This window comes from Pseudophryne corroboree, chromosome 3 (assembly GCF_028390025.1).
Source record: "Pseudophryne corroboree isolate aPseCor3 chromosome 3, aPseCor3.hap2, whole genome shotgun sequence".
Lineage (NCBI taxonomy): Eukaryota > Metazoa > Chordata > Amphibia > Anura > Myobatrachidae > Pseudophryne > Pseudophryne corroboree.
Genome location: NC_086446.1, coordinates 612316927 through 612344415, shown reverse-complemented (window position 1 = coordinate 612344415; position 27489 = coordinate 612316927). Strand labels below are relative to the sequence as shown.

The following is a 27489-nucleotide window of genomic DNA, read 5'->3' as shown; positions in this document are numbered from 1 at the left end:
AGATATATGTGCTGGTCTAGATATGAAGCATTAGAGAATGCTTGCCCTCTGACAACTGTGAGAAATGTAACAAGGGATGTACTGGGCCATGTACGGCCTGTTCGGGCAGACACAGAACAGTCTAAAGAGCTTGTTTGTACGTCTTGCTCATGTTTAAGTGGCACAATCTATTATGCCAGATCTAGATTAGCCAATTTCATGGTCACAAGTGGCTGTAATGTGACAGCACTTCTTTTACCACTTGGGGGGAAGAAAAATAAATCTAGCAATAAAAAAGATTTTATTTTCTTTAATAAACAAATCAATCATTTCAAAAGACAAACATGTTTACAACAGATAACGTATCCGCACATTAATGCAGGTGTATTCACTGGTACCCTTAAGCAACTCAGTAATCCACTGCAAAAGCAGGTTTGTTTGAGATACATTTGACAGACTGTCACTATAATTTATACTTTGTGAACAGCTTTTCCATGGCTCAAACCAGTGTGTAACCAAACTTGCATTCTATAGGTAGGGGTCTATTCATGAAGCAGCCAAAAGAGTGGATAAGTGAGCCAGAGGAGAAGTTGTCTATGGTAACCAATCCGCTGCTCTGTATAATTTTATAGTATGCAAATTGTAAATGTTACTTCAAGGCTGACTGGTTGCCATGGGCAACTTCTCCACTAGCTCACTTCTCCACACTTTTCACTGCTTCAATAGAATAAAATAAACAAATAACCGTTTAGATGAATTGCAGCCAATTGGTCCAAAAGAAAAACACACATGGACCGATTCAATTCCTGTGACCGGTCATTGGCAGCACGCCTTGCACATTTCTCTGCCAATTGTGAGCAGAATTTGCCTTCTAAAGTTAATGCATGGAAGACACTGGGATCCGTTCTGGCAGCCTCCGCGCCTAATTCAATTAGTACCATAATCTCAACTCAGCACAGTCCAATTTGTCTTAAGAGAGGAATAGGATATTGGCAAGAAGACTATCCCCCAGATTAAGACACAATCACGTATGACAAATAATACAAGAAACTAGTTTCTTTTTGCAATTATAGCATCCAATCTTTGCAACGTCTGCTAGAATGCCAGTCACTAAGGAGCACTTTCATAGCAACACTTCTCTTACAGTAAAGCATAAAAGACTTGAATTCAGTTGGGTTTTCCCTCACCAGTTCTAGATCCAAAATTAAACCACATTTTCATAACTCCCTTTTAAATACAAGACAATATTCTACTGGATCCAGATGCCACATCTACCATTGCTTAGCTTGTGATTTATTAAACATTATCCCATTTCTGCTTCTCTGATACAGCCAAGAGAGATGGCGGACAGCTTGGTGGACTTACTTTGCTGTGATGCACTGGGTGCACTGACTGATTCACACACAGACTGAAGTTATGGTGGAGGTGTAAGAATAGACGTTAAGTGCCAAATGCGCCATAGCCAGCGCTGTGTGACACCTACACTGAATGTATGAAAGCAGATAACTTAAAGAAAAATCACTTTTCTCTACATTATCTGCAAACCTCTAATGATTTCGGATGTAATTAAAAAAAGATAAGCACACCTTTAAGGCTCACCATTTCACATATCGTCCGGATTACCTGCCGGTATGTGAGCTAACCTGCGATTGCCGGGTGGCTTCTGCAAGTTTCTCAGGCTGTGTACAAGGGGGTCAGTCCGAGTTGATCGCTCGCTAGCAGTTTTTAGCAGTCGTGTAAACGCTAAGCCGCTGCCCTCTGGGAGTGTATTTTAGCTTAGCAGAAGTACGAATTAAAGGATCGCAGAGCGGCTACAAAAAAAAAAATTGTGCAGTTTCAGAGTAGCTCCAGACCTACTCAGCGCTTGCAATCACTTCAGACTGTTCAGTTCCTGTTTTGACGTCACAAACATGCCCTGCGTTCGGCCAGCCACGCCTGCGTTTTTCCTGGCACGCCTGCATTTTCTCTGGCTGGGTCCACAGGATAACATTGGGATATGGATGAGCGACAGCGGAAATGGCACCAACACGGTCACAAGCTTTCTGGCCTCCCAGGAGGCATCGGGGCCTCACCATATAGTCCCGCCCACTGACTCAGTCAAATCAGTTTTTTGCTTGGTGCGGCAGGAAGCTGCATGGTCACAGGGCTGCTGTGAATAGAGCAGCCTGAAGCTTTTATTTTTATAGACCTACTATGTTTTTTGAGCAACTTTTCTTAACAGTGTCTTAAATGCATACTGGAAAGAGTCGCTCCAACAACTCCCCACCGGGTCGCAACAACGCTTACCTTCGTGGTACAGTGCTGTCTCGACGGGCGTCTGTGTCAGATGTTCTAGCAGGTCCAGCAGACGTAACCAGGCTGTGGCTGGACCATTGGGGGGAAGGTAAGTGTATGGATTTCCTCTTACTAGAGGGGTCCGGACACAGCTATACTGTGTCGGTGGAGACTACGAACAGTGTGTTGATGCGCCGAACATCTCGAGTGCGACAGCGCTACGCTCTAGGGATCATAGGTGCCAGGACTAGGTAGAGGCCGCGATCCTTGGAGTTTAAGTCAACGGGGGGATTCAGACGCTCTCCTGGCCGCCCCTCCTCCGAGTTCATGACCAGTTTCCGCGCGTCTCCCGTCCATGAACTAAATGACCTCACTTCCGTCTCAGACACTACCACGAGGGTACTCGGTCGCAGCTTAGACGTTGCGGTTGTGTACACTGGAGATCCCGCCTAGACCGAGTCGCAGGCCTTAGCGTCTGCATACACGTGGAAGTCGCTAAGCGTCCGTGTCCGTCAGTGAGCGACTGTGTCCGTTATCAGTTATCAGGAGCGGTAGTGTACATCAGTAGCGTCTGAATCCACTAAGCGTCTTACGAGCGCATTTGCTTGGATATGGAAGTGTGGTGAGTTTCCCTGTATCCCGCTCTACAGAGGAAGGGTATACAGTACTAAAAATTCTCTCTACTTGTTAGTATGAATTGTTAATTTTTAGTACATATTGCATATGAAATCTGTATATTACTGTGTTTTCTGCATGTTATGTTGAAAAAGAACCAGTTGAAACATAAGTACAATTTTCCTACTTACTTGTAAGTTGTTATGGGGGTTGTATTCTCATATGACAATGTCTAATGCAGTGGTTCCCAAACTTTTTTGAATCACGGCGCCCTAGAGTATCAGAATTTTTATCACGGCACCCCTAGTCCAAAAGTTTCTAATTGGGAAATTTATAAAAAATATGAAATTAAGTAAATTATGTTTATATGTCATACTTAGGTTCAGTTATGTGGTGAGGGACAAGATTTGCTTCTGTTTGTACACATATTTTATGACTGGCAGCCACAAGTACTAGTTTTTCCTATTACATGGATAATAAATATTTTGAATTGGTTCTGGACCACCAACCCGAGGCACCCCTGCAAGTGTCCCGCGGCACCCCAGGGTGCCACGGCACACAGTTTGGGAACCACTGGTCTAATGCCTTAACATGTGACTGACTGCTAGTATGTGTGCTGACTTTTCTATGTTGTCAGTCCTATTCTGACCCTCAATTCAGGTGCACGGCTGTGGTCAGATTGATCTCACTTCTATATACTCATATATAGGTGATTTTCAGTCACAAATTGTGTAGTCATAAACAGATTATTACCATGTCTGTGAGCGGCAAAAGTGACGAGGAGAATTTATCAAGCACTCCTACATCCCTAGCATGCTTATCTTGTAAGACAGGGTTAATTGGTATGGACCAATTAGTCACTTATGAGGGGTTGTGTGCGAACTGTTTTGCTTTTCAGCAAAGTAAAAGACAGGAGTTGGTTCAACCACCAACAGAGCCACCATGGAATATGTTCGCAAAGACTTTATCCTCAATAGCGGACAGGTTAACTCCGGTAGCACCACCTCAAGGGTTAGGTTACACTATTAACACATACATGCAGCTCCCTTCCTACGGCTTGGTTCCAGTAGCCTCTACGAGCAGCCAAGGGACAGGTAAGACTAAGACAGATGCATCTATATGGCAGACTACACAAGATGATACAACAGATGATGATACAGTATATTCAAATACTCCGTATGATGATCAGTCGCAGAGTTTTAGTTCAGAGGATGTAGCTGAACTTATTGATGCTGTGAAGGCTGTTCTCTCTTTGCAAAAGCCAGCCAAGGCAGTGTTAAAATCTAAAGCACCTGTGTTTAAACGAACAAAACCAGTTAAAACTGAATTCCCAGCGTCAGATGAGCTGACGGAAATGATGGATGAGTCTTGGGCGACGCCCAGTAAGAAATATAAGATTCCGAAAAGATGGAATTCTTATTATCCATTTCCAGCTGCGGATTGTTCGAAAAGAGAAGTTCCTCCAAAAGTAGATGCACATGTACTGCGACTTGTGCATAAATCTGCTTTACCACCGTCATCTACCTCACTAAATGATGTCACAGACAGAAGGGTAGATAGCTTCCTGAAAAATGTATTTTCTCTAGTAGGAGCAGTGGTAAGACCTGCTATGGCTTCTGCCTGGGTAGCAAAGGCAATGGGCGAATGGATAGAGGAACTAGAGAATGACATCTCTTCTCCTAATAGGGAGCAAGAGTATAATGTAAGCCGTTTAAGACAATCTGCCCAATACTTAGAAGAAGCAGCAATTGATATGGGTACAGTTGCTTCTAAAGCTTCAGCCTTGACAGTAGCCGCTCGCAGAGCAGTTTGGCTACGTACCTGGAAAGCAGATGCGGAGTCTAAGAAAGAATTGGAAGCATTGCCTTTCATTGGTAATATGTTGTTTGGGAAACCATTATCTGATATCCTAGAATCAGGGGCTGAATCAAAGAAGGTCAGATTTCCGGCTACTTATAACCCTAAGTCTAAGGGTTCAAAGTTTCGCTCATTTCGTTGGCAAAGCAAAGCGAAAGCTAAAGAGGAGTCTAAGCAACCCCAGTTCAAAATCGGGGTAGGAAGCCGTGTGCTAGCAAAATGCTAGCTTCCAAGCCTGAACAGAAACCATTAGCCTGAAGAGACGGGCCTCCGCCTGGAGGATTCCAGGGTTGGGGGCCGACTCCTTCATTTTGCACACATATGGCAACAGCCAACAACAGATGCTTGGGAACAGAAGGTGGTATCTCAGGGGTATGGGTTCCCATTCAGGAGGCAGCCTCCTCAAAGATTTTTTTGCACCAGCCCGTCTCGTATAGAGTCGAAGGCCAATGCCCTGCAAGAGGCAGTCCAAAAATTACTGCAGTCAGATGTGATTGTCCCAGTACCGCTATCACAGAGGGGACAGGGGTTTTACTCCAATCTATTTCTGATCCAGAAGCCAAATGCGTAATTTCGACCAATTCTCAATCTGAAAACGTTGAACAAACACATTTGGATTCCAAGGTTCCACATGGAGACGTTACGCTCCATAATGTTGGCTATGGAACCGGGAGATTACATGGTATCTCTGGATGTACGGGATGCTTACCTACATGTGCCTATAGCACTGTCTCATCAGTGTTAACTCAGGTTTGCCATCCTCCAGGAACATTTTCAGTTCCAAGCTTTGCCCTTCGGGCTAGCAACAGCACCCAGGGTGTTTACCAAGATCATGGTGGTTATGGCAGCTTGTCTGTGCAAACAGGGGATAAGAATATTCCCATACCTCGAAGACCTGTTAATCTTAGCACATTTGCAAGATTTACTTTTGAGCCATCTTCAACAGACAATAGTTTGTTTACAGAGACACGGGTGGCTCATAAATTGGGAGAAGTCGTCTCTGAATCCGTCACAGCGGATGGTTCATTTGGGGGCCATATTGGATTCAGATCTACAGAAAGTCCTCTTACCAGAGAAAAAGATAGTCAAGGTGCAGGTCATGGCTCAGGAAGCGTTGCATGCCCAGACAATGTCAGTCCATGCAGCAATGCGACTGTTGGGTCTAATGGTTTCAACCTTCGACATGGTGGAATATGCGCAATTCCACTCCAGACCATTGCAGCACCTTATTCTGACCAAATGGAACGTAAATCATCAGACGATAAAAAAGCAGATGATAAAGTTTCCAGTAAATATAAAAAGGTCTCTAGCGTGGTGGCTACAGACAGACCATTTAAACAAGGGGAGTCCCTTTTGGATAAAAGAATGGCAAGTCCTGACAACAGATGCTAGTCTGCAAGGCTGGGGGGCGGTACTCGGAAGCCTTTGGTTCCAGGGAAAATGGACCGTAAGGGAAAGTCGCCTGCCAATAAATCTGTTGGAGATAAGGGCCATTTATATGGCTCTAGTTCAGGCAAAGGACAGTCTGCAAGGAAGACCGGTCCAGATTCGCTCAGACAATGCCACAGCAGTAGCGTACCTCAATCATCAAGGAGGAACTCACAGCAAAAGATTGATGGAGGAAGTAACTCCCATACTAAGATGGGCAGAACTTCATCTCCCAGCATTGTCGGCAGTGTTTGTCCCAGGTGTTCTGAACTGGGAAGCGGATTTTCTCAGTCAACACACCATTCAGGAAACCGAATGGGCATTACACCCAGAAGTGTTTCAGACACTAGTGAACAGATGGGGTCTACCAGAGATAGACCTTATGGCGTCTCGTTTAAACAACAAAGTTCCGAAGTACGGATCGAGAACAAGGGATCCAGGAGCGGTCCTTGTAGACGCACTGTCAGTAGAATGGAAATTTCATCTGGCGTATCTGTTCCCTCCGATATCTCTGTTACCCAGGGTGGTGAGAAAAATAAAGCAAGCAAAGGGAGCGATAATTCTAATAGCTCCAGCTTGGCCAAGAAGGCACTAGTACACAGATCTGCTGAGAATGTCCGTGGAAGCACCAATACTGCTCCCTCAACGTCCAGATCTGCTAATGCAGGGCCCTTGTTGCCACAGTCATCTGGATCGTCTGTCTTTGACGGCGTGGCTGTTGAAACCTCTATCTTAGAAGCTATTGGATTTTCAAAACAAGTAATCCAAACTATGCTTAGAGCAAGAAAGCCTACTTCAGCTCGTGTGTATCATAGAATATGGCAAGCGTATATTAATTGGTGTACTGGAAAAAGTTTGAATCCAAGATCTTTTAAAGTATCCAGGATTTTGGATTTCCTTTAAGCAGGATTGGATAAAGGTTTGAAAGTTGCTTCCTTGAGAGTTCAAGTATCAGCATTAACTGTATGGTTTCAGCGAAAGATTGCTGATTTACAGGATGTACGTACTTTCTTTCAGGGAGTTGTACATTTTCAACCTCCATTTGCTCCTCCTGCAGCTCCCTGGAATTTGAATTTAGTTCTTAAATTCCTCCAGGGTCCTCCGTTTGAACCGCTTAAGAGAGTAGATCTTAAATGGTTAACAACTAAAGTTCTTTTTCTACTGGCAATGGCGTCAGCCAGAAGAGTGTCAGATTTAGGAGCGTTATCGTGTAAGTCTCCTTTCCTAAGTTTTTTTTCCAGACAGAGCAGTTCTCAGAGCGAGATCTGGTTATCTTCCAAAGGTGGTTTCAAAGTTTCACCTGAATGAAGAGATTGTAGTCCCAGCTTTCAGGTATCGTGACTATCTGCGGGAGAAGCGTCGCTGGACATAGTCCGAGCTTTAAGAATCTACATAGATCGTACTAGTGCCATCAGAAAAACAGATTCTCTCTTCATCCTCTAGGATTTCATAGAAGAGGATGGCCTGCTAGTAAACAGACGCTGGCGAGATGGCTCCGAATGGTAATATCAGAAGCTTATTCTCATGCAGATCTCCCTACCCCGGCTAATGTCTCTGCTCATTCTACACGTAAGGTAGGTCCTTCATGGGCAGCACAACAGGGTGCTTCAGCAGAACAGATTTGTAAGGCAGCCACATGGTCTTCCATAAATACATTCATTAGACATTATATGCCTTGGATACTTTTGCCTCTCATGACGCAGACTTCGGGCGAAAGGTCCTCTTGTGTAATCTGGAGCGTCCCCACCACTAAAATTGGCTTTGGGAATCCCAATGTTATCCTGTGGATAATCCTGTGGACCCAGCCAGAGAAATAGATGTTATGGTAAGAACTTACCGTTGATAACGTGATTTCTCTTATGTCCACAGGTATCCACAGGGATCCCACCCTGACGCACCTGATTTGAGGATCTTGACAATCACTAAACCTCTTCCCTCTTGTATGGAAGGGTGTGCATGTGTGTTCTTATCGCCTAAATAGGTTTCTACCTGATGCTCCTGCCTAAATCGCTGTGGAAAGAACTGATTTGAGTCAGTGGGCGGGACTATATGGTGAGGCCCTGATGCATCCTGAGAGGCCAGAAAGCTCGTGACCGTGTTGGTGCCATGTCCGCTGTCGCTCAACCATATCCCAATGTTATCCTGTGGATACCTGTGGACATAAGAGAAATCACGTTATCAACGGTAAGTTCTTACCATAACGTCTATTTTTCGAACACTCCCTGAAAAACGGTCAGTTGACACCCAGACACGCCCACTTCATGTCAATCACTCTGCGACAAGCAGTGCGACTGAAAAGCTTCGCTAGACCTTGTGTAAAACTGCATCGGCCATTGTGAAAGTACGTCGCGCGTGCGCATTGCGCCGCATACGCATGCACAGAAGTGCCTTTTTTTTGCATCATCGCTGCGCTGCGAACATTTTCAGCTAGCGATCAACTCGGAATGACCCCCAAGGTCTTGTGATGTTTGCAAGATCTTGCGCAGTGGAACCAGCCATGAGGTAAGACACAGCGCATCAGGCTGATGCGATGTGACTCTGGCGCAGATCACTGGAGGGGGGAGTTTGCTCTCCTCTACTCTGGCGGGATATATGTTAATATATCTTACCGGTATTGCTTTCTGATGTGCCCCAATAAAAGACGAAGCAGTAAGTGGTATAGCGGCACAATGGGTGCCGCTATAGTACATCTCCCCCCTATGTCACAGTACCCAAAGTGTCATTATCAGAAAATTACATTCACTTACAAATGGAAAACTTGAGACACTGGGGTCTCCAATGTGAAAGACTCGCTTTGCCTATTCTACTCAGATAACAAGTCATACCAAACGTACCATACATAGCGGCCGTTGTTGAATCCAATTCACATAATCATTCCGGATATCTACAAAGTCTTGTATTTCATGGATGTAGAATTTATCATAAGGGATAATCTGTCCAGATTGTTCATTTACCTGTTAAAAGCAATTATATGATGGATTCCAGCCTGCAATATCTGACCTTTCATATATAATGTAGATAAGTGAATATACATTGAATCATACACAGGTATGAGAAGCATTATCTCTATAAATTAAAGTTTACAAATCATACTGTACACATAAAAATAAATCATATGTCCTCTAACTACCTCATTTCACAGTCACTGTGATGAGCACTGTCAAACAAATTATGAAGTGTTGAGGCAGATGGGTAATTTTCAAATGTAGTTCAATACATTCTGGTATGGTACCCCAAATTATAGAAAGACCTATTCTTTGAAGAAGCACCGAGAAGGGTGGTAATATGGCTTGTTTCCTAGATGATAATCTCATGTGACAGAGCTCTGGGTGTTTTAATATGGTGCTAATATGGAAGAGAGAGGATGGTGCCTTATGATGTTGGTACATTCTCAGGTTATAATACGATGTTCTTAAAATAACAAGAGACCAGTACAGTTACACGTTCACGGTGGCATTACTAATGGCAACAAGTTACCCATCATTCGCATCCCATTGTAAAGCTTTACAGATTTTTGGTAGCTGTTATATAGCATTCAGTCAATACACTGACTGAGACCATACTTCTAACATAAACTACATTTTATATTGCTCTGTCAGTGGATGAGAAAACAGAGAAATATTGCATATTTTTATTTAAAAAAAACTAAGCACTGTTAAAAGAACCCAAAAAAAACATTTAATTGGATTTTTACTACTTTACCTCCCAACACATCATTAATATGTAGAGAGGTGAATGTGTTTAATGAGCATTTAAACAGTATAACAATAGCATTACTAATCATCTGAGCATATGCTTCACTGCATATACACAAACTATACACTTACCCTGTGTACGATTTCCAAAACCTTTAGGGCTGTATTAAGGAGGGTGTTGAAAATTCTTCTTTCCGTGAAAGGAATCCCAATTTTTGTGAGTTTCAAGAGATGTAACACAATGTCTTTAAAAAGCTGCACAAGCCGCATGAACTCTGGATGTTCAAGCAGAGACCACCACTTTTCTGTAGGAGGGATGGGGAAATAAAATAAACATTCTAAGACATATACATACAGTGTATGTATATATATATATATATATATATATATAGCACAATATATAGCACAATAAACAGATGGTACTCAAGGAGGGAACAACAGCATGGATAAATATAGGTGGCACAGCCTATCAAGACATGAGTTGGGGCGAATGCCGGACTGATACTGGATGTTTTATTAAAGTTTTACTTTTGACGGTGTGCGAGTCCTGTAGTTATTCTAATATTTATTTTGTTGTGAAACTACAGGTACCAGCGGGCCCTTTAATGCTCTGCATGCTGGCACATGTGGTTCTCCATGTACGAGCATGCAGGGGAGGCTTTTAAATTACACGTAATGGCAATCAGCCCGCCACCCACCACCCAGGGGTGCCGGGGAAAGCCTCGGGCTTCATGCCTGTCCCTTGGGTGCCTGGAGGGGGGGCTTTATTAGGAGGCTCCGCACACCCCCAGGGAACCCCAGCCAGAAATGACTATTTATTATTTATTTATTAGTAGTTTCTTATATAGCGCGGCATATTTCGTTGCGCTTTACAATTACAACAACAGTAATACAACAAAACTGGGTGAAAGCAGACAGACATAGAGGTAGGAAGGCCCTGCTCGCAAGCTTACAATCTATAGGGAAATAGGCATTGATACACAAGGATAGATGCTACCTATTGCATAATGGTCCACCAGATTGCTAGGTTCTTAATGGGTTGTACGATATGATCACCCAGCAATGTTGGCCAAGGGTCAGGAGGGTATGAGAGTAAAGAAAGACAAGATATGTGATGTTATGTGTAGTGTACAGAGAGGATGTAATTAGATAGGGAAGCACTGAAGGTTATGTGGGTGGATCTGGAATTTGATAGGCTTGACTAGTTGAGTTGGTAATGCCACGGCCACAGGGACCTATATAAATGGATCTCACTGATCCGTGCATGATTCTCTGTGGGGGATGTTAGGCGGGCAGAGGGTCCGTGTCATAAATGACTGGGTCACTTTATGTGCCCAAAGGTAGGCTGGCAACAATAGCCTGAGCCCCTGTTGAGTGGCTTGGCATTAGGCCCAGTCCACTGTTTAGTATCAGATAGGTAAGGGGAGCCCTACTGTGTGGCATAATGAGTATAAGGGGCACTACTGTGTTGTGGTATGTAAGGAACCATACTGTATGGGTATAATACGCAACAAGTGGCCATACTGTGTGGGCATATTGTGAATTAGTACTAGTGTGTGACCATGCCCCTTTCTTGTGAGGTCACACCCATTTTTATTTACAAGAAGACTCCCACATGGCTACTCCTTGATGCCACTCGGCTGGCTATATTTTCACATGTACACTTAAAACAGGTAGAGCATCTGCTTTTGACCTCGCTCAGTAGCAATCTCAGACTTACCTAGGACTTTTAGGGGAGCCTTATCAAGCTTAATAATTGCACTTCCAAAAGGGATTGCCAGAGAGGAGAAGTTATTTGGATCGGTCATGAGAGGACACTCTGGTAGCGTCAGGTACAGTCTCAAAGCTTCAATGTCAGGCGGAGAGCTTGGTAGTTTTGGTATAAGATTTTTTTCCAAACTAGCAGCCACCTAGGTGCAACAACATAGAAAGCAAACTGAAAATAATAAAGACATTCTTCTAAAACGGATTTGTAAATTTGCAGGACAGTAAATGGCACATATGATGCAGTGGGAGAAGAAACAAAACAACCCAAAATCCTAGTAATGTTTCAAATCACCTAAAGAGAAAATACTGACTCAAAGTACTGTTTTTAATAATAACACAGCTTGTATGATCTAGCAGAACTCTACAGTACCGGGAAGAGACACAGGGCAAACTTGATTCTACATCACCCTCAGTTTGTTGGTGAGGGGTTTGTACTTGTCCACAGTTCTATCACATAAATTCTGTGTGAATTGGGATATCCTTCCTAGTTAATCCTACATAAGGGGCGGTATTCAATTAAATTCTTTCCACCCCCTTCCACACCCGTTCTGTTTCTGCTGATGGGCATGGTATAATCACTTCAGCTCGCTACTCTCTGAGTAGCGAGGGCGCCCAACCCTTTAGGCATCTAACTCTGATTACTATGGGCGCAATATGCGCGATTGCCGGGATCACTTTAGAAAAGGAGATTAGAAGGGAGATTGGGCATGATATATAATTTGAATACAGCCCAAAGAGTCTTTACAAGTTTGGTGCCAAGCACATTACTCCACTCTGGTAAGTAATGTTTTCGTTACAGGAGGACCACGCCTTTTCCGCATTCTGCTTAATATGGCGCTTTTCACTGTGCACTATGTTAATTTTTTGGTGCATGTTTCGTTCATTCTGTGGTTTTTGTGTGGTTTTTGTGTCCCAATGGAAGGAGGTCAGAGAAGGGTACCACTAGTGTAAAGAACTGTACTGAGTTGTAATGGTACCTAGTAGCAATAAAAGTGACGAGAGAAAAAAGACGCAAGCCACTACTCATGAATTCTAAGGGGTAGATTTACTAAAGCTTCTAAAACATACAAGTGGTGGTGTTGGCCATAGTAACCAATCAGATTCTAGTTATCACTTCTCTATTGCATTCCAGAAAATGATAGACCAAACCTGAATGGTTGCCATGGGCAATTCCAGCACTTGCCAGTTTTAGAAGCTCTAGTAAATCTACCCTTAAGTGTCATTATGTTCTCTGTGTTTACAATTGAAAACTGCCAGGGGAGTGGCAATAAGAACCTAAAGTACCGGATGATGAGGACCCTCCTGTGCTTATGTTGTGGAAAAAGAGATGATCAATTGTGTGTCAATCCAATCGATTGCTTATATTCAATTTTCTGTGATGTTTTTACATTGTGCCAAAAATATTTGTTTAATATGGCCTTATGTTCCACCCTGTCAGGCACTGGGCACATGCTTATATAATACTGACATGGCCTAGTTAGGAATGACTTACAAGCCAGCCCCTGTATAAAGGTTTCCCTCTTTATCTGGGAGATGAGCACATACAGTATAACTGCAATGGAATTATGGGGGTCATTCCGAGTTGTTCGTTCGTTATATTTTTCTCGCAACGGAGCGATTAGTCGCTAATGCGCATGCGCAATGTCCGCAGTGCGACTGCGCCAAGTAAATTTGCTATGCAGTTAGGTATTTTACTCACGGCATTACGAGGTTTTTTCTTCGTTCTGGTGATCGTAATGTGATTGACAGGAAGTGGGTGTTTCTGGGCGGAAACTGGCCGTTTTATGGGTGTGTGCGAAAAAACGCTACCGTTTCTGGGAAAAACGCGGGAGTGGCTGGAGAAACGGAGGAGTGTCTGGGCGAACGCTGGGTGTGTTTGTGACGTCAAACCAGGAACGAAACTGACTGAACTGATCGCAGATGCCGAGTAAGTGTGGAGCTACTCAGAAACTGCTTAGAAGTGTCTATTCGCAATTTTGCTAATCTTTCGTTCGCAATTTTGATAAGCTAAGATTCACTCCCAGTAGGCGGCGGCTTAGCGTGTGCAAAGCTGCTAAAAGCAGCTTGCAAGCAAACAACTCGGAATGAGGGCCTATGTGCTGGGCATTTATGCTAATATAGGGACTTGCATAGAATTGGGGTCCCTTGACGATGGGCTGCAAGTTTAAATGTTTTGATCAAAATATGAAAAAAATCCCACTGGTTTCATTTGCTACATACACAAAGATTTTCAGTATATTATTGTGAGAGCCAATAGCAAAAGTCTTTCTGTGTTGTATAATACTGAAATCCCCTTGGTTTCATTTGCTACATGCACACAGATTTGCAGTATTATATTGTGAGCACCAATAGCAAAAGTCTTTCTGTTTTGTATAATATTTACATGAACAGCAGTGAAGACATTTTATGGGTGCAACCAATATTCCTAATTCACCAGCGACTAGTGAAATAATTGTGTCATGTGTGTACTGTGCACACAATTTTTGACACCTATTGAAAACTAACCAGTTGAACAATTTGTGGCTGTGCAGAATTCAGTAGCTTGTGGAAGTAGAGTCTGGCAACGCTCATGTCTATCCCCGAGAACTTGCTACTCGTCCTGTAGTGATCGTTATTGCTAGGGAAAAATAAACACAATGCATTTTAATGCAACACAGCTAATAATAAGAATTTACTTACCGATAATTCTATTTCTCGGAGTCCGTAGTGGATGCTGGGGTTCCTGAAAGGACCATGGGGAATAGCGGCTCCGCAGGAGACAGGGCACAAAAAAGTAAAGCTTTTACCAGATCAGGTGGTGTGCACTGGCTCCTCCCCCTATGACCCTCCTCCAGACTCCAGTTAGGTACTGTGCCCGGACGAGCGTACACAATAAGGGAGGCAATTTGAATCCCGGGTAAGACTCATACCAGCCACACCAATCACACCGTACAACTTGTGATCTAAACCCAGTTAACAGTATGATAACAGAAAGAGCCTCTTAAAGATGGCTCCTTAACAATATAACCCGAATTTGTTAACAATAACTATGTACAGTATTGCAGATAATCCGCACTTGGGATGGGCGCCCAGCATCCACTACGGACTCCGAGAAATAGAATTATCGGTAAGTAAATTCTTATTTTCTCTATCGTCCTAAGTGGATGCTGGGGTTCCTGAAAGGACCATGGGGATTATACCAAAGCTCCCAAACGGGCGGGAGAGTGCGGATGACTCTGCAGCACCGAATGAGAGAATTCCAAGTCCTCTTTTGCCAGGGTATCAAATTTGTAGAATTTTACAAACGTGTTTTCCCCCGACCACGTAGCTGCTCGGCAGAATTGTAATGCCGAGACCCCTCGGGCAGCCGCCCAAGATGAGCCCACCTTCCTTGTGGAATGGGCCTTAACAGATTTAGGCTGTGGCAGGCCTGCCACAGAATGAGCAAGTTGAATTGTGTTACAAATCCAACGAGCAATCGTCTGCTTAGAAGCAGGGGCACCCAACTTGTTGTGTGCATATAGTATCAACAGCGAGTCAGATTTTCTGACTTCAGCCGTCCTTGAAATGTATATTTTTAAGGCTCTGACAACGTCCAACAACTTGGAGTCCTCCAAGTCGCCAGTGGCCGCAGGCACCACAATAGGTTGGTTCAGGTGAAACGCTGATACCACCTTAGGGAGAAAATGCGGACGAGTCCTCAGTTCTGCCCTATCCGAATGGAAGATTAGATAAGGGCTTTTATAAGATAAAGCCGCCAATTCAGATACTTTCCTGGCGGAAGCCAGGGCCAGTAACATAGTCACTTTCCATGTGAGATATTTAAAATCCACCTTTTTCAATGGTTCAAACCAATGGGATTTGAGGAAATCTAAAACTACATTTAGATCCCACGGTGCCACCGGAGGCACCACAGGAGGCTGTATATGCAGTACTCCTTTAACAAAAGTCTGTACCTCAGGAACTGAGGCCAATTCTTTTTGGAAGAATATTGACAGGGCCGAAATTTGAACCTTAATAGATCTCAATTTGAGACCCATAGACAATCCTGATTGTAGGAAATGTAGGAAACGACCCAGTTGAAATTCCTCCGTCGGAACACTCCGATCCTCGCACCACGCGACATATTTTCGCCAAATGCGGTGATAATGTTTCGCGGTGACTTCCTTCCTTGCCTTAATCAAGGTAGGAATGACTTCTTCTGGAATGCCTTTCCCTTTTAGGATCTGGCGTTCAACCGCCATGCCGTCAAACGCAGCCGCGGTAAGTCTTGAAAGAGACAGGGACCCTGTTGTAGCAGGTCCCTTCTCAGAAGTAGAGGGCACGGGTCGTCCGTGACCAACTCTTGAAGTTCCGGGTACCAAGTCCTTCTTGGCCAATCCGGAGCCACTAGTATTGTTCTTACTCCTCTTCACCGTATAATCTTCAATACCTTTGGTATGAGAGGCAGAGGAGGAAACACATATACTGATTTGTACACCCAAGGTGTTACCAGTGCGTCCACAGCTATTGCCTGTGGATCTCTTGACCTGGCGCAATACTTGTCCAGTTTCTTGTTGAGGCGAGACGCCATCATGTCTACCATTGGTCTTTCCCAACAGTTTATTAGCATGTGGAAGACTTCTGGATGAAGACCCCCCTCTCCCGGGTGAATATCGTGTCTGCTGAGGAAGTCTGCTTCCCAGTTGTCCACGCCCGGGAAGAACACTGCTGACAGTGCTATTACGTGATTCTCCGCCCAGCGAAGAATCTTGGCAGCTTCTGCCATTGCACTCCTGCTTCTTGTGCCGCCCTGTCTGTTTACATGGGCGACCGCCGTGATGTTGTCCGACTGAATCAACACCGGTTTTCCTTGCAGGAGTGGTTCCGCCTGGCTTAGAGCATTTTAGATTGCTCTTAGTACCAGAATGTTTATGTGAAGAGACTTTTCCAGGTTCGTCCATACCCCCTGGAAGTTTCTTCCTTGTGTGACTGCTCCCCAACCTCTCAGGCTGGCGTCCGTGGTCACCAGGATCAAATCCTGTATGCCGAATCTGCGGCCCTCCAATAGATGAGCCTTTTGCAACCACCACAGAAGATATACCCTTGTCCTTGGCGACAGGGTTATTCGCAGGTGCATCTGAGGATGCGACCCTGACCATTTGTCCAACAGATCCCTTTGGAAAATTGTTGCATGGAATCTGCCGAATGGAATTGCTTCGTAAAAAGCCACCATTTTTCCCAGGACTCTTGTGCATTGATGTACAGACACCTTTCCTGGTTTTAGGAGGTTCCTGACAGGTCGGATAACTCCTTGGCTTTTTCCTCGGGAAGAAAAACCTTTTTCTGAACCGTGTCCAGAGTCATCCCTAGGAACAGCAGACGTATCGTCGGAAAACAGCTGCGATTCTTGGAATATTTAGAATCCAGTCGTGCCGTCGAAGAACTACTTTAGATAGTGCTCTTCCGACCTCCAACTGTTCTCTGGAACTTGCCCTTTTTAGGTCGTGCAAGTAAGGGATAATTTAGATGCCTTTTTTCTTTGAAGAAACATCTTTTCGGCCATTACCTTGGTAAAAAGGCCCGGGGTGCCGTGGATAATTCAAACGGCATCGTCTGAAACTGATATTGACAGTTCTGTACCACGAACCAGAGGTACCCTTGATGAGAAGGACAAAATTTGGACATGGAGGTAATCCTTGATGTCCAGGGACACCATATAGTCCCCTTTTTTCCGGTTCGCTATCACTGCTCTGAGTGACTTTATCTCGATTTGAACCTTTTATGTAAGTGTTCAAAACATATTAGATTTAGACTATGTGTCACCAAGCCGTCTGGCTTCAGTACCACAATATAGTGTGGAAAAATAATACCCTTTTCCTTGTCGTAGGAGGGGTACTTTGATTATCACCTGCTGGATATACAGCTTGTGAATTGTTTCCAATGCTGCCTCCCTGTCGGAGGGAGCCGTTGGTAAAGCAGACTTCAGGAACCTGCGAGGAGAAGATGTCTCGACTCTCCAATCTTTACCCCTGGGATAATACTCGTACGATCTAGGGGTCAACTTGCGAGTGATCCCACTGCGCCCTGAGACTCTTGAGACTACCCCCCCACCTTGAGTCCGCTTGCACGGCCCCAGCGTCATGCTGAGGACTTGGCAGACGCGGTGGAGGGCTTCTTTTCCTGGGAAAGGGCTGCCTGCTGCAGTCTACTTCCCTTACCTCTATGTCTGGGCAGATATGACTGGCCTTTTGCCTGCATGCCCTCATGGGAAAGGAAAGATTGAGGCTGAAAAGATGGTGTCTTTTTTAGCTGAGATGTAACTTGGGGTAAAAAAGGTTGGATTTCCCAGCTGTTGCTGTGGTCCCCAGGTCCGATGGACCGACCCCCAAATAACTCCTTCCCTTTATACAGCAATACTTCCATCTGCCGTATGGGATCTGTATCACCTGACCACTGTCGTGTCCCTGACATCTTCTGGGAGATATGGACAACGCACTTATCTTGATGCCAGAGAGCAAATATCCCTCTGTGCATCTCACATACATATATATAGAATGCATCCTATTAAATGCTCTACATGAATAAAATATTTTCAGTCAGGGAAACCGACCAAGCCAACCCAGCACTGCATCTCCAGGCTGATGGCGATCGCTGGTCGCAGTATAACCACCGTATGTGTGTATATACTTTTTAGGATATTTTTCCAGCTTCCTATCAGCTGGCTCCTTGAGGGCGGCCGTATCTGGAGACGGTAACGCCACTTGATAAGCGTGTGAGCGCCTTATCACCCTAAGGGGTGTTTCCCAACGTACCCTAATTTCTGGCGGGAAAGGGTATAACGCCAATATTTGCTATCGGGGTAACCCTACGCATCATCACACACTTCATTTTATTTTATCTGATTCAGGAAAAACTACAGGTAGTTTTTTCACTCCCACATAATACCCTTTCTTGTGGTACTTGTAGTATCAGAAACACGTAACACCTCCTTCATTGCCCTTAACGTGTGGCCCTAATGAGAAATACGTTTGTTTATTCACCGTCGACACTGTATTCAGTGTCCGTGTCTGTGTCTGTGTCGACCGACTGAGGTAAATGGGCGTTTTTAAAACCCCTGACGGTGTTTCTGAGACGCCTGGACCGGTCCTAATAGATTGTCGGCCGTCTCATGTCGTCAACCGACCTTGCAGCGTGTTGACATTCTCACGTAATTCTCTAAATAAGCCATCCATTCCGGTGTCGACTCCCTAGAGAGTGACATCACCATTACAGGCAATTTCTCCGCCTCCTCACCAACATCGTCCTCATACATGTCGACACACACGTACCGACACACAGCACACACACCGGGAATGCTCTGACAGAGGACAGGACCCACTAGCCCTTTGGGGAGACAGAGGGAGAGTCTGCCAGCACACACCAAAAACGCTATAATTATATAGGGACAACCTTATATAAGTGTTTCTCCCTTATAGCATCTTTTATATATATACAATATCGCCAAAATCAGTGCCCCCCCTCTCTGTTTTAACCCTGTATCTGTAGTGCAGTGCAGGGGAGAGCCTGGGAGCCTTCTCTCCAGCTTTTCTGTGAGAGAAAATGGCGCTGTGTGCTGAGGAGATAGGCCCCGCCCCTTTTACGGCGGGCTCGTCTCCCGCTATTTTTGAAGTTAGGCAGGGGTTAAATATCTCCATATAGCCTCTGTGGGCTATATGTGAGGTATTTTTTGCCTCTAATAAGGTTTTTATTTGCCTCTCAGAGCGCCCCCCCCAGCGCTCTGCACCCTCAGTGACTGTTGTGTGAAGTGTGCTGAGAGGAAAATGGCGCACAGCTGCAGTGCTGTGCGCTACCTTTATGAAGACTCAGGAGTCTTCAGCCGCCGATTTTGGACCTCTTCTCTCTTCAGCGTCTGCAAGGGGGCCGGCGGCGCGGCTCCGGTGACCATCCAGGCTGTACCTGTGATCGTCCCTCTGGAGCTAGTGTCCAGTAGCCAAGCAGCAAATCCACTCTGCACGCAGGTGAGTTCACTACTTCTCCCCTAAGTCCCTCGTTGCAGTGATCCTGTTGCCAGCAGGACTCACTGTAAAGTAAAAAACCTAAGCTAAACTTTCTCTAAGCAGCTCCTTAGGAGAGCCACCTAGATTGCACCCTTCTCGTTCGGGCACAAAATCTAACTGGAGTCTGGAGGAGGGTCATAGGGGGAGGAGCCAGTGCACACCACCTGATCTGGTAAAAGCTTTACTTTTTTGTGCCCTGTCTCCTGCGGAGCCGCTATTCCCCATGGTCCTTTCAGGAACCCCAGCATCCACTTAGGACGATAGAGAAAAAAGACAAACCGCAAAATCCATATATTACCCAGCGCACATGCCTCTATCCTGCACATGACGCCATGAACAACCACTGGTCTACCAGTTAAACTGGTGAGTAGCTATTTAGAGGTTAATAAACAGCCATAAGCGAGTAAATGCATCACAATCTAATTCAGTGTTTAAAGCTTGTCTTCACAGAACAGTAAAGCTGGCCCCACTCCTTAAGAATATCTGTCCAACCATCCAACTAGTTGGCGGACTGGAATAAAATCTGGCAATTGACAGTCGACCATTTGCTGCCAAATACTGGAAAACGGACAAAAATGGTAATTCGGACATATTGGTTAAATCTGTTTGGGTTAAACAATTTGCATGAATAAAAAATAAGAATTTACTTACCGATAATTCTATTTCTCGTAGTCCGTAGTGGATGCTGGGGACTCCGTCAGGACCATGGGGAATAGCGGCTCCGCAGGAGACAGGGCACAAAAAGTAAGCTTTTAGGATCACATGGTGTGTACTGGCTCCTCCCCCTATGACCCTCCTCCAAGCTTCAGTTAGGTACTGTGCCCGGACGAGCGTACACAATAAGGAAGGATATTGAACCCCGGGTAAGACTCATACCAGCCACACCAATCACACCGTATAACTTGTGATCTGAACCCAGTTAACAGTATGACAAACGTAGGAGCCTCTGAACAGACGGCTCACAACAAATAACAACCCGATTTTTTTGTAACAATAACTATGTACAAGTATTGCAGACAATCCGCACTTGGGATGGGCGCCCAGCATCCACTACGGACTACGAGAAATAGAATTATCGGTAAGTAAATTCTTATTTTCTCTGACGTCCTAAGTGGATGCTGGGGACTCCGTCAGGACCATGGGGATTATACCAAAGCTCCCAAACGGGCGGGAGAGTGCGGATGACTCTGCAGCACCGAATGAGAGAACTCAAGGTCCTCCTCAGCCAGGGTATCAAATTTGTAGAATTTTGCAAACGTGTTTGCCCCTGACCAAGTAGCAGCTCGGCAGAGTTGTAATGCCGAGACTCCCCGGGCAGCCGCCCAGGATGAGCCCACTTTCCTTGTGGAATGGGCCTTGACAGATTTAGGTTGTGGCAAGCCTGCCACAGAATGTGCAAGTTGAATTGTGCTACAAATCCAACGAGCAATCGTCTGCTTAGAAGCAGGAGCACCCATCTTGTTGGGTGCATACAATATAAGCAGTGAGTCAGACTTTCTGACTCCAGCCGTTCTTGAAATATATATTTTCAATGCCCGGACCACGTCCAACAACTTGGAATCCTCCAACTCGTTAGTAGCCGCAGGCACCACAATAGGCTGGTTCAGGTGAAACGCTGACACCACCTTAGGCAGAAAATGAGGACGCGTCCGCAGTTCTGCCCTGTCCGTATGGAAAATCAGATATGGGCTCTTATATGATAAAGCCGCCAATTCTGATACTCTCCTGGCTGAAGCCAGGGCCAGTAGCATGGTTACTTTCCATGTAAGATACTTCATCTCCACCGATTTGAGCGGCTCAAACCAATGGGATTTTAGAAAATCAAAGACTACGTTAAGATCCCACGGTGCCACTGGGGGCACAACCGGGGGCTGTATATGTAGTACTCCTTTTACAAAAGTCTGGACTTCAGGAACTGAAGCCAATTCTTTCTGGAAGAAAATCGACAGGGCCGAAATTTGAACCTTAATGGACCCCAATTTGAGGCCCATAGACAATCCTGTTTGCAGGAAATGTAGGAATCGACCCAGTTGAAATTCCTCCGTGGGGGCCTTCCTGGCCTCACACCACGCAACATATTTCCTCCAAATGCGGTGATAATGTTGTGCAGTCACCTCCTTCCTGGCCTTTACCAGTGTAGGAATGACCTCTTCCGGAATGCCTTTTTCCTTTAGAATTCGGCGTTCAACCGCCATGCCGTCAAACGCAGCCGCGGTAAGTCTTGGAATAGACACGGTCCCTGCTGAAGCAGGTCCCGTCTTAGAGGTAGAGGCCACGGATCCTCCGTGAGCATCTCTTGAAGTTCCGGGTACCAAGTTCTTCTTGGCCAATCCGGAGCCACTAGTATCGTTCTTACTCCCTTTTGCCGTATAATTCTCAGTACTTTTGGTATGAGAGGCAGAGGAGGGAACACATACACTGACTGGAACACCCACGGTGTTACCAGAGCGTCCACAGCTATTGCCTGAGGATCTCTTGACCTGGCGCAATACCTGTCCAGTTTTTTGTTGAGGCGGGACGCCATCATATCCACCATTGGTTTTTCCCAACGGTTCACAATCATGTGGAAGACTTCTGGATGAAGTCCCCACTCTCCTGGGTGTAGATCGTGTCTGCTGAGGAAGTCTGCTTCCCAGTTGTCCACTCCCGGAATGAATACTGCTGACAGTGCTATCACATGATCTTCCGCCCAGCGAAGAATCCTTGCAGCTTCTGCCATTGCTGTCCTGCTTCTTGTGCCGCCCTGTCTGTTTACGTGGGCGACTGCCGTGATGTTGTCCGACTGGATCAACACCGGCTGACCCTGAAGCAGGGGTTTTGCCAGACTTAGAGCATTGTAAATCGCTCTTAGCTCCAGTATATTTATGTGAAGAGACATCTCCAGGCTTGACCATACTCCCTGGAAGTTTCTTCCTTGTGTGACCGCTCCCCAGCCTCTCAGACTGGCATCCGTGGTCACCAGGACCCAGTCCTGTATGCCGAATCTGCGGCCCTCTAACAGATGAGCACTCTGCAACCACCACAGAAGAGACACCCTTGTCCGTGGCGATAAGGTTATCCGCTGATGCATCTGCAGATGCGATCCGGACCATTTGTCCAGCAGATCCCACTGAAAAGTTCGTGCGTGGAATCTGCCGAATGGAATCGCTTCGTAAGAAGCCACCATCTTTCCCAGGACTCTTGTGCATTGATGCACAGACACTGTCCCTGGTTTTAGGAGGTTCCTGACAAGTTCGGATAGCTCCCTGGCTTTCTCCTCCGGAAGAAACACCTTTTTCTGAACCGTGTCCAGAATCATTCCCAGGAACAGCAGACGTGTCGTCGGGGTCAACTGAGATTTTGGAAAATTCAGAATCCACCCGTGTTGTTGCAGCACTAGTTGGGTTAGTGCTACTCCGTCTTCCAGCTGTTCTCTGGATCTTGCCCTTATCAGGAGATCGTCCAAGTAAGGGATAATTAATACGCCTCTTCTTCGTAGAAGGATCATCATTTCGGCCATTACCTTGGTAAAGACCCGAGGTGCCGTGGACAATCCAAACGGCAGCGTCTGAAACTGATAATGACAGTTTTGCACCACGAACCTGAGGTACCCTTGATGTGAAGGGCAAATTGGGACATGCAGGTAAGCGTCCTTTATGTCCAGGGACACCATAAAGTCCCCTTCTTCCAGATTCGCTATCACTGCTCTGAGTGACTCCATCTTGAACTTGAATTTTTGTATGTACAGGTTCAAAGATTTGAGATTTAGAATAGGTCTTACCGAGCCGTCCGGCTTCGGTACCACAAATAGCGTGGAGTAATACCCCTTTCCCTGTTGTAGGAGGGGTACCTTGACTATCACCTGCTGAGCAAACAGCTTGTGAATGGCTTCCAATACCGTCGCCCTGTCTGAGGGAGACGTTGGCAAAGCAGACTTTAGGAACCGGCGAGGGGGAGACTTCTCGAATTCCAACCTGTAACCCTGAGATACTACCTGTAGAATCCAGGGGTCCACCTGTGAGCAAGCCCACTGTGCGCTGAAATTCTTGAGTCGACCCCCCACCGTTCCTGAGTCCGCTTGTAAGGCCCCAGCGTCATGCTGAGGGCTTTGCAGAACCCTGGGAGGGCTTCTGTTCCTGGGCAGGGGCTGCTTGCTGCCCTCTCTTACCCCTTCCTCTGCCCCGAGGCAGATATGACTGTCCTTTTGTCCGCTTGTTCTTATAGGAACGAAAGGACTGCGGCTGAAAAGACGGTGTCTTTTTCTGTTGGGAGGGGGTCTGAGGTAAAAAAGTGGATTTTCCGGCAGTTGCCGTAGCCACCAGATCCGATAGACCGACGCCAAATAATTCCTCCCCTTTATACGGCAATACTTCCATATGTCGTTTGGAATCCGCATCACCTGACCACTGTCGCGTCCATAAACTCCTTCTGGCAGATATGGACATCGCATTTACTCTCGATGCCAGAGTGCAAATATCTCTCTGCGCATCTCGCATATAAAGGAAAGCATCCTTTAATTGCTCTATAGTCAATAAAATACTGTCCCTATCCAGGGTATCAATATTTTCAGTCAGGGAATCCAACCAGACGACCCCAGCACTGCACATCCAGGCTGAAGCGATGGCTGGTCGCAGTATAACACCAGTATGAGTCAAAAAAAAAAAAAAAATGTGTAACAGTAACTTGCGCCCTAGCTGCAGCTCGGCAAACCACCAAATAAGGAGCACCACTCCTTTCTAGTCACAATATAACATAAAGAGGCGATCTCCCAGCGCTGCTATACACAATTTCCGGTCCGTATAGTTTCTTTTTCCTCAAAGAGAAAACAAATTAGTGAGTCCCCTTATTTTCAATCGATCCTTTCAGTCCCAATTTTTAGGAGACTGACCTTTATGATGGGCCCTATGTGCGTTGAAAGGTATCTTTGGGTCCTTGCTTCTATTCTGGACCTCCCCCAATGCTTGTTATATGGATAACTTCTCAATACACCATATCACATCAACTTTATAATAGGTCGCCCATCTGCACCAGGCTTACCTTTATATCAAGCCCTATGTGCGTTGAAAGGTATCTTTTTGGTCCAGACTTCTGTCCTCGACCTCCGATACCCCCACACTATTGGCTCCCGGGCGATCAATAAAATGGAAAATCCCGCCAGAAAAATGATGATTTTTTTATTACTAAAAAACTTTTTAGAACAATAAAATAGATAAAAATGGAAATAGTCCACAAGACAAAAATCAAAACAACACAGGAGATTCCCTATATGAGAAAAGGTGAGGCCACTTCCACTGGTACCCTTCAGATGGAACAAGGAAAAATAATTTTTAGGTTGCAACAATCCTTGCCAAAAAAATATTAGTACCAACATACGTGGTGTGGTTCAGCCTAGGGTCCTCCTGTGTAATTCACCAACGCGTTTCGGATAACAAATCCTTCCTCAGGGTGCATGGTGGAAGTGACCCCCCTGGTCTCTTTATATCCCTCTGGCTATGTTTCATATCCTCCTCCGCCAATCAGGTTCCACCATCAAAATTAATACATATACAATCCAAATACAACCTAAAAACCTATATTTATATATAGTACACATACACATCAGTTAAATGCAATGTCCATATATTACGTTATTCTAAAATGTATCCATAAAATTACATTCTGTATCTAAATTGGTTACATGCAAAAAAAGGAATGGATCCATAAGGTCAACATTATACATGAGGTTTGCCTCCCATCCTGGGTATTAGCATCCATGATTTACACTTGAGTGTATATACTTTTCAGGGTAGTTTCCAGCCTCCTATCAGCTGGATCCTTGAGGGCGGCCGTATCAGGAGACGGTAACGCCACTTGTTTTGATAAGCGTGTGAGCGCCTTATCCACCCTAGGGGGTGTTTCCCAGCGCGCCCTAACCTCTGGCGGGAAAGGGTATAATGCTAATAACTTTTTTGAAATTAGCATTTTTCTATCTGGGTTAACCCACGCTTCATCACATACATCATTTAATTCCTCTGATTCAGGAAAAACTACAGGTAGTTTTTTCACCCCCCACATAATACCCCTTTTTGTGGTACTTGTAGTATCAGAGATATGCAAAGCCTCCTTCATTGCCGTGATCATATAACGTGTGGCCCTACTTGAAAATACGTTTGTTTCATCACCGTCGACACTAGATTCAGTGTCTGTGTCTGGGTCTGTGTCGACCGACTGAGGTAAAGGGCGCTTTACAGCCCCTGACGGTGTATGAGACGCCTGGGCAGGTACTAACTGGTTTGCCGGCCGTCTCATGTCGTCAACTGATTTTTGTAATGTGCTGACATTATCACGTAATTCCATAAACAAAGCCATCCATTCCGGTGTCGACTCCCTGGGGGGTGACATCACCATTATCGGCAATTGCTCTGCCTCCACGCCAACATCGTCCTCATACATGTCGACACACACGTACCGACACACAGCAGACACACAGGGAATGCTCTTATCGAAGACAGGACCCCACTAGCCCTTTGGGGAGACAGAGGGAGAGTTTGCCAGCACACACCCAAGCGCTATAATATATATGGGAACAACCCTATATAAGTGTTGTTCCTTATAGCCGCTTAAATATATAAAAATATCGCCAAAATATGCCCCCCCTCTCTGTTTTACCCTGTTTCTGTAGTGCAGTGCAGGGGAGAGTCCTGGGAGCCTTCCTCACAGCGGAGCTGAGCAGGAAAATGGCGCTGTGTGCTGAGGAGAATAAGCCCCGCCCCCTATTCCGGCGGGCTTTTCTCCCGGAGTTTTAGACATTTGGCATGGGTTAAATACATACATATAGCCTTAATGGCTATATGTGATGTATTCTTTTGCCATAAAAGGTATTATATATTGCTGCCCAGGGCGCCCCCAGCAGCGCCCTGCACCCTCCGTGACCGTCTGGTGTGAAGTGTGTGACAACAATGGCGCACAGCTGCAGTGCTGTGCGCTACCTTCATGAAGACTGAAGAGCCTTCTGCCGCCTGTTTCCGGACCTTCAATCTTCAGCATCTGTAAGGGATGTCGGCGGCGCGGCTCCGGGACGAACCCCAGGGTGAGACCTGTGTTCCGACTCCCTCTGGAGCTAATGGTGTCCAGTAGCCTAAGAATCCAATCCATCCTGCACGCAGGTGAGTTGAAATTCTCTCCCCTAAGTCCCTCGATGCAGTGAGCCTGTTGCCAGCAGGACTCACTGAAAATAAAAAACCTAAAAAACTTTTTCTAAGCAGCTCTTTAGGAGAGCCACCTAGATTGCACCCTGCTCGGACGGGCACAAAAACCTAACTGAGGCTTGGAGGAGGGTCATAGGGGGAGGAGCCAGTACACACCATGTGATCCTAAAAGCTTACTTTTTGTGCCCTGTCTCCTGCGGAGCCGCTATTCCCCATGGTCCTGACGGAGTCCCCAGCATCCACTTAGGACGTTAGAGAAACAGGCATTACCCCTTGCACTCTGGAAAAATCTAAGCATTCAGGGATGGTGGATTCCATTCCCAAAATCACATGCAAGGATGTGCTTCAAAGGGGGCTCAGTTGTACAATTGCATATGTGAATTTATGACCCTGTAGACTGGCCTATATGTCAATATTACGATTATGTTCAAAATTGTTCTTAGGCCAAAATTTTATGACCACTCCTTGAAGTATGTTGCAAACCTCTTCTCCCCTCCACAAAAAACCCTGTTAATTAAGCAAACTGACTAAAGATGTGTGTGGACAGACCTAATTAGCATTTTCACTGGGGAGGTGGGGCCTAAGAGCACCTTGGATAGGGATAAATGACCGACAGACCTGTATGACAATATTCAATTCATAGGGCATATCATGCTGAATTGATTCAGTGTAACTTCTTGTGACCATCTA

The 27489-nt window shown here is 45.5% G+C and overlaps 1 protein-coding gene across 2 annotated transcripts in view; it reads right to left on the bottom strand.

The window, feature by feature from the left end:
- Positions 1-27489, bottom strand: part of HERC4 (HECT and RLD domain containing E3 ubiquitin protein ligase 4) — a 222644-nt gene that overhangs the window by 77041 nt on the left and 118114 nt on the right. For both annotated transcript variants that reach the window (XM_063961614.1, XM_063961615.1), the window contains exons 12-15: positions 14121-14232; positions 11569-11758; positions 9981-10153; positions 8988-9107 (exon numbers count right to left, since the gene is read on the bottom strand). In XM_063961614.1, the coding sequence (XP_063817684.1) occupies positions 8988-9107; positions 9981-10153; positions 11569-11758; positions 14121-14232 (595 nt within the window). The remainder of the gene's footprint in view (positions 1-8987; positions 9108-9980; positions 10154-11568; positions 11759-14120; positions 14233-27489) is intronic.